At 46.2% G+C, this 7,552-nt stretch overlaps 2 protein-coding genes across 2 annotated transcripts in view; both read left to right on the top strand.

Moving 5' to 3' along the window:
* The window catches only part of LOC142802849 (uncharacterized), a 33,730-nt gene extending 31,848 nt beyond the window's left edge, over positions 1-1,882 (top strand). Inside the window, exons 4-5 of the mRNA XM_075887914.1 lie at positions 713-1,661; positions 1,763-1,882. Coding sequence (XP_075744029.1) covers positions 713-1,661; positions 1,763-1,764 — 951 coding nt within the window. The 3' untranslated portion in view covers positions 1,765-1,882. The remainder of the gene's footprint in view (positions 1-712; positions 1,662-1,762) is intronic.
* Positions 1,883-4,961: 3,079 nt separating this feature from the next.
* LOC119160373 (uncharacterized) lies at positions 4,962-7,122 on the top strand. Its single transcript, XM_075889951.1, has 3 exons — positions 4,962-5,069; positions 5,925-6,909; positions 7,004-7,122. Coding segments are annotated over exons 1-3 (1,080 nt in total). The 5' UTR covers positions 4,962-4,976; the 3' UTR covers positions 7,006-7,122.
* The last annotated feature ends 430 nt before the right edge of the window (positions 7,123-7,552 follow it).

The following is a 7,552-nucleotide window of genomic DNA, read 5'->3' on the forward strand; positions in this document are numbered from 1 at the left end:
CCATTGTGCGTGTTCTAGTTTTGCTCAACTTGGGAAATCGCGTAGACACAATTATACGTTATATGACGTACACCTTGCGCATGCCACTAATGGAAAACGTAAAACTGGAACCGCGAACAGATGATATATTTTTTTGAAGGATCATGAATTCCATACGATTGTTTCTGGTGACAACAATCCCTAATGAGAACTTTTTGAAGTCTACTAAGATATGATGAAGCTGATGCAGCAGAGTATGCCACCAGCAGAAATTTCGAGTTTAGTTCGACTACATCAAAATCATTTACTGCTACACTAAGAAACGTGTGATAAATTAACATACCTAGTTGTCGTTTCCTTGACCACTTTGTTCATACTGGTTTTGCCACATGTACTTAGCCTGGCATCTGTTCCCTCTATCTCATCCTAAAATATTTCCCACAAACATCTTTATTTCTGCCACAGTGCTTTCACAACCTACAACTAATAAGCCATTCTTTAAAATGTGTAAACATACATTTCATAATTCTCAATAAAACGCTTTCGTTTGCACCTAAACATTGCTGCATAATCTCCGCCCACATAACAACAAACATATATTACGTCTAGGCACAATCGTCTCTCAAAATAATATGGTGGTTTTGGGACGTCAAGCCCCACATATCCATCAATAATCTGGACACCTAGGATCCCTTATGCAAATTATTTCAAACCTATCTGGCTCTTCTTCCAGCTGCGTGCCTGTGTCGTGCTTGCTCTGGCCATCAGTGCCATCAATGCTCACCCTGTGGGTACCTACACCCAAGCCAGCACTCTCGGCTACGGTCTTGGCTACGGCAGCCTCGGCTATTCCGGTCTTGGCTATGGTGGTCTTGGTCTCTCCCATTACGGCCTTTCCCACGGAGTCGGCTACTCTGGCCTGACCGGCTTCGGTGCTGGCTACGGATACGGATACGCCCCAGCTGCTAGCTATGCCGTCCACGCTGCCCCTGCTGTTACCGCTGTCCACGCTGCTCCAGCTGTTACCACCGTCCACGCTGCTCCCGCCGTGACCGCTGTTCACGCTGCTCCAGCCGTTACTGCTGTCCACGCCGCTCCAGCTGTTGCAACCTACGCCGCTGCTCCAGCTGTCACCAGGGTGGTGCAGTCAGCTCCTGTCGTTGCAGCTGCCCCAGCCGTCACTTACGCTGCTGCCCCAGCTGTCACCAGGGTTGTTCAGTCGGCTCCAGTTGTCGCCGCTGCCCCAGCTGTTACTCGTGTCGCCTACAGCGCCCCAGCTGTCACCAGGGTTGTCCAGCAGACCGCTCATGTGGTCGCTTCTGCCCCAGCTGTCGCCACCTACGCCGCTGCCCCAGCTGTGACCGCTGTCCATGCTGCTCCAGCTGTCGCTACCGTTCACGCTGCTCCAGCTGTTGCTGCCGTCCACGCTGCCCCAGCTGTCGCTACCATCGCCCACGCTGCCCCAGCTGTCGCCACCTACAGCGTCGCCCACGCCGCCCCAGCTATCGCTACCTACGGTGTTGCCCACGCCGCCCCAGCCTACTACGGCTATGGCATTGGCTCCCTCGGCTACGGCGCTGGCAGCTATGGTTACGGCCACGGTCTTCTCGGCTACGGCCTGAACTACGGCTACGGTCTTGGCTCTCCTCTGAACTACGCCACCCTCCTCCGCAAGAAGAAGTGTAAGTTTCGGTTTCTTTTGATCACTTCATTCATTCTATATATATGCGGCCGAGTATTTGTGAGTAGTAACAAAGATACTTTATTTGTTTTCTTCCTGCAGAAATTCGAATCTTCCCTACCGGGGTATTCTGCTAAATGTGCAAAGTAACGGAGCAGCTTGTTTCGACGCTTCAATCAGGTATATTGGTTGTGGCAGCACAATAAACTGTTCTGTGCAAAGCATTTGGCTATTTGTCTCGCCCGCATGTTACTTATGCATATGTGCATGCAGAATGACTTAAAAGAACAGCTTCGTTTTCTGCACATTTTTTTTGTAAAGGCAGACACTCTATCCGAAACTCCAGGAATAATAATTTACTACATGAATACCTCTCGAACACAGACTAAATTCTGTGTTTCTAAAATGTCCAACCAAAGAACATTTTTTCCAGGTGACTGTTTTTGGTCGTTAGTCTATAATTATTGCAACCTAAAGTAAAGACGAGAGCACGCTAATTTCATATCCAGGCGCCTTCTGTAGTATGTTTTCGCTCCCATAGACACCATAATTTGTTTTGAACTGTCTTTGCGTGCATCGCTTGTACGGCAAGCAGGAATTTCAAAGTGGAAAAAAGCACCTGTTCACGCTGCTATCGCTTTTAGGAAGTCATCTGGGTATGAGGTGCCGTCTTTGGATGTGCCAACAAGCAGCGCAAGAGTTATTTATTACTCAGCACTGTCTGCGAAGATTACAACGCGATGCCGCAATCGTACTGATGCAGTGCTTTCCGACTGCACAGTTTTTCATCTGCAAAGCAAAACGCCAGTCTTTGCCTTTAGTGAATATAATCATAATCGGCAGGAAAAGCTACGAGCGCAGTAAAAGTGTACAAGTATATTATTGCGTTTATTAAAGCGTGACACCAGCTGCTTCGCTTTACAGCAGCGATTCGCGTGCAGTTTGCCTGTAGTATGCGGCACCAAATCATTGCCGCCCTCTTTTACAGGCCGCATGCCAATAATAAGACATATTACAACTCACACGTCGATGCACGCGCCGCGTAGGTTTAGTAGATTTGTAACGGCATACTATTGCGATGCAAAGAAACGCGAACGGTACGAAAAGATAGATAGATAGATAGATAGATAGATAGATAGATAGATAGATAGATAGATAGATAGATAGATAGATAGATAGATAGATAGATAGATAGATAGATAGATAGATAGATAGATAGATAGATAGATAGATAGCACCCTTATATCAGGGCACTCTCCTGGTTGTCTCCTTGACGTGAAACATGAAAGTTTGCTTAGGAGCGCATTAGTGCAAAACAGACAAGATGAACGCTGCATTGCATCCACTTCACGAGATGCTTGACGCGTACGTCATGAAACGCTTTCGATCATTCACGTGGGGCATAGATATCCGTGGGCACACATATCCGACTGAGGGACGGAGATGAAGGGATCTCCGGGTATCTTCCATCAACGCCAATATTCAGCCTGTGCTGGGTAACCTTCGGGCAAGGCATCTACAGTGTTGTCAACAAATTTTCAGACAATACCCTAGGTTACCATCAAAATTACCCTAAATTAAGCTAAAAATATTTTATTGCCCCATATTTCGTCCTAAACCTAAGCAAATGACTGCGATCTGCCAAATAATTTAGGGGTGCCTTCACAGAAGTGTCGGCAAGTTCTGGTTTCGACTAGCCACTCTGACTCCTCTGGCTCTTTCTTTTCGTATGTGAAGTTCCCTAACAGCGATACCGTATAAGCTATCGGTAATCTGCGCTCATACAAAAACCCGAGGTTTCGTATGTGCCAGTAGAGTCAGGGAAGCCCCACTGCCTAAAAGAGAAGGTACAAGCTTTAAACCAAAAAAATCTGCCGGTCGGAGCTCAGTACGCTACACGAAAACGCGAAAGAGAGACACAAGAATAAAGTCAAAGAATGACAACGAGAAAATATAGGTAGAGAAAAAAATGAAACGAGACAGGTAGAAAAAAGAGATACTAGAAACAAACGCAAATGATGAAAATAAAAAAAATTACATGAAACAAGAAATATCATTTAGTCGCACTCTTCCTTGAGGATTGGTACGGCAGAACTTTGATTCATTTAGTAATTCACCTATTTATATTGAAGTATGTTATATGCCTTCAATGATGCATTACAGGACTACGTTGAGAACCCCCCCCCTCCCCCCTGTGGTGTAAACAGGGGTTGGCAAATCGGGCCCATGCCCAATTCACCAACCCATGGTTACATTCCCTTCCTCCTGCGAATTTTCTCCTCCGTGGCTTACCGAGCGAAAATTCACCAATTTAAGGGGGTGCCTCCTCCCCTTTCAAAATCAAAGAGGTGGCCCTCCCTTGAAAAAATTCCTGCCTAAGCTCCTGCCTATCCCCGCTTCATCTTTTTGCCCTCTCATTAATCACACAAACAGGTGGTGGAGATGGTTAGGGCAGTTTGCAGGTTTGGGCACAGCCGATTCTAGTTCAGCTGGGGGAAAAACGGTCAATACATTCGTTCAACACAGCAAGTTTATTTAATCACGTGTTGAAGGTGGAGATACAGTTCAGCACAAACGTCATGTCGTATGGACATATGTATAGCTTCATATCGAACTTTAGAGTCATTGAAGATATTTCATATTATCACTTATTTATTACGCTTCACCAAGACATAGGAAAGTAGCGGTCACAGTCAAGCTACATTTTGCGGGCTCTCAGCACTTCTTTTTTGCCTTTGCGTGTTCTATTAAAAAAAGAGAAATAACCAGTACGTTATTGCTTTTTTACGCTCTAAAGGCATTTGAATGTTAAGAGAAGCAATTTAACAAGATATACAGGCGTGATAGGTATCCAGGGGTCATATACTTTGCTTGACTGATAAGTAAATTATTAGGTTGGGCGAATCATGCATCCTTATCAAGCAAACACCTACGTGCAGATGCAGCAACGTCTGCAATACTTATTCCTTCCAGCATTGGCAGAACTATGTAACATTAAAATGCGGCACACGATCACTCGGCAACATTAAAAACTGACTCTGCACTCCAAAACGAGCCCCACCCTCTTCTTTCCTATTCTTTTCCCCATACTACCAGTAAAACGAGAATTGAATGTTTAATTGAGCATATCTCCACTGCGCGTGTCATTAAAACCAGTTCAGTTTTTCAAGCAAACAGAAATGCATTAGAAAAAAACTTTGTGATCAATGGTGGTTCAGTGGCCAAAAACGCCAGCCGTTGCAGCATTGGCGGAGATCGTTTAGTAAACCTAGAAACATTAATATTTCCCTCTCCCCTCGTGAAGGCCAGTTTTTGCATGTTCCGCATCAACCTGAGGTATAAAAGCTCACTCATCCCCAGCACAGATCAGACGCTTCTGCTCCTCGATCACACAAAGGCCATCACCATGGTAAGTGACCGCATGCTCTATTTGACTTGCTGCGAAATCCTCGATGAACTAAGAACCACTACGATTGTATCACGCTATAGATATCAGATAATGCAACACACGCACTTTCAGAACATTGTTATCAATAACTAATAACTTAATTATGTATAGCCATAATTATAACACTCAAATATTCTATAAATTATTGCACCAATCTTTCTCCAACGTTTAGGTCAATTCAACAATTCCAGACTTTTAAGTTTGAATATCAATATCTAGTTTTTAACGTGGTGAAGCTACCACATGATTAAGAAACGAAAGTTAAGCAGTCCACTCCGGGAGATTCAGATTATCCGGTGTTCTCTAATGTTCACAGACATCGAACAGCACATGGGCCTCTTTTCGCCTACATCTGAATGCGACTGACGCAGCCGCTATGAAACACAGAGTCTTTTGATTACCAGCCGTGCACCGTAATCACTACATCAGCATGGTGGCCAGACTCTTATGATTTATAGTTACATATGAATTACGGGCAAGCGGGTTAGGGGGAGACAGAAAGTTAGGTGGCAGATGTGATTAAAAAGTGTGCGGGTATGAATTGGCAGCAGCAAGCACAGGATCGCGTTAACTGGCGGAACATGGAGAGGCCTTTGTCCTGCAGTGGACGTAGTCAGGCTGATGATGATGATGATAAAGATGATGGATTACGCATTATTAACATGCGTAATTCATATGCACTCCTCAAGCTGCCAAGAGCAGCTTTTTTTGGCCCCTGTCATTGTATAAGAAATTTTACAGTGGAAATAATCAATGAATAAATGAACATAAACTGCTACATAAATACACATATTTCACAACTGATTTTTCTTTCAGCTGCCCGCCTGCATCGTTTTTGCCTTGGCCACCAGCGCCTTCGCTGGCCACATTAGCCAGGGTGTTGGAGGTTACACCCTTGCCAGCAACCTTGGCTACGGCGTTGGCTACGGCAACCTCGGTTATGCTGGCCTCGGCTATGGTGGCCTCGGCCTATCTCACTATGGTCTGTCGCACGGCGTTGGGTACTCTGGCTTGACCGGTTACGGCGTTGGCTACGGATTCGGCTATGCCGCTCCAGCCACCAGCTATGCTGTCGCTGCCCCAGCTGTCACCCGCACAATCTCCACCTACCAAGCTGCTCCAACCGTGACCGCTGTTCACGCCGCTCCAGCCGTGACTGCTGTCCACGCCGCCCCAGCTGTCGCCACCTTCGCTGCTGCCCCAGCTGTCACCAAGGTTGTTCAGGCCACCCCAGCTGTTACCTACGCTGCTGCCCCAGCCGTGACCCGGGTTGTTCAGTCCACCCCAGCTGTCACCTACGCAGTGGCACCAGCCGTCACTCGCGTTGCCACCTACGCTGCTCCTACCGTTACCAAGGTTGTCCAATCTGCTCCAGTTGTCGCTGCGGCTCCAGCTGTCACCTATGCTGCTGCTCCAGCTGTCACTCGCGTTGCCACCTACGCCGCCCCAACCGTGACGAAGGTTGTGCAGTCCACCCCAGTCGTCGCTGCGGCCCCAGCTATCGCCACCTACGCTGCTGCCCCAGCAGTGACCACTGTCCACCACGCTGCTCCAGCTGTTGCCACCGTTGCCCACGCTGCTCCCGCCGTGGCCACTTACAGTGTCGCCCACGCCACCCCAGCCATTGCTACCTACGGCATTGCTCACGCCGCTCCAGCCTACTACAGCTACGGCATTGGCTCACTCGGCTACGGTTCTGGCAGCTACGATTACGGCCATGGACTCCTCGGCTACGGTCTCAACTATGGCTATGGTCTTGGCTCTCCTCTAAGCTACGCTACCCTTCTCCGCAAGAAGAAGTGTAAGTTCAGTTATCTCGAAAGCCAGTCTTTCTATTTTAATTTTTTCTTAATGTAAATGAGCTTCTATAATAACAATCCCTTTCTTATTTTCAGAAATGACCGTCTTCAGAATCTTCGCAAGGAAGAGAAGAGTGAAAGTTACAGAGGAATTTGTTTTCATTGGTGTTTAAAATTTATTTATTCCCACCACAGAATAAATAGAGTGCATTTAATTTCCTGACTTGTTTACTGGTGTATATTTTCTCTCGTTCCGAGGGATCTCGAAATGTGGTGCAACGCGAAAACCAACAGCAAATCTTGCAGTATCAAAATTATTTTGTTAATGTGACCCTTTCACTATTGTTAGGGCAGCATGGTTGTTAGCACTATATCTTAAGCTCTGTTTTCTAAAGAGATGTGCAGTGCGTGTTTTTTGAAATTTTATTTCAACACAGCCTGTTTTAGTCAGACAAATTGTATAGGACAAAAAATGATAAAGTCAACCTAAATAAATGGAGGATACTGAGGTTTTGTGACCCGTATAACGGTTGTTTATTTAATGTTCGGGTGGCAGTAGTTTGCGAAGTTGATAAGAAAGAGCAGCGTGTGAAACATAAAAAAGCTCAGAGCCTTGTTAGAGCATCCTTATGTTAGTTAATAGGC

This window comes from Rhipicephalus microplus, chromosome 3 (assembly GCF_043290135.1).
Source record: "Rhipicephalus microplus isolate Deutch F79 chromosome 3, USDA_Rmic, whole genome shotgun sequence".
NCBI lineage: Eukaryota > Metazoa > Arthropoda > Arachnida > Ixodida > Ixodidae > Rhipicephalus > Rhipicephalus microplus.

Bases quoted from the DNA above. Each gene is read 5' to 3' on its own strand.
- LOC119160373 (XM_075889951.1), top strand. From the start codon at position 4,977: ATGTTCCGCATCAACCTGAGGTATAAAAGCTCACTCATCCCCAGCACA. The intron at 5,070-5,924 runs GTAAGTGACCGC...TTTTTCTTTCAG, and splicing joins ACACAAAGGCCATCACCATG to CTGCCCGCCTGCATCGTTTT.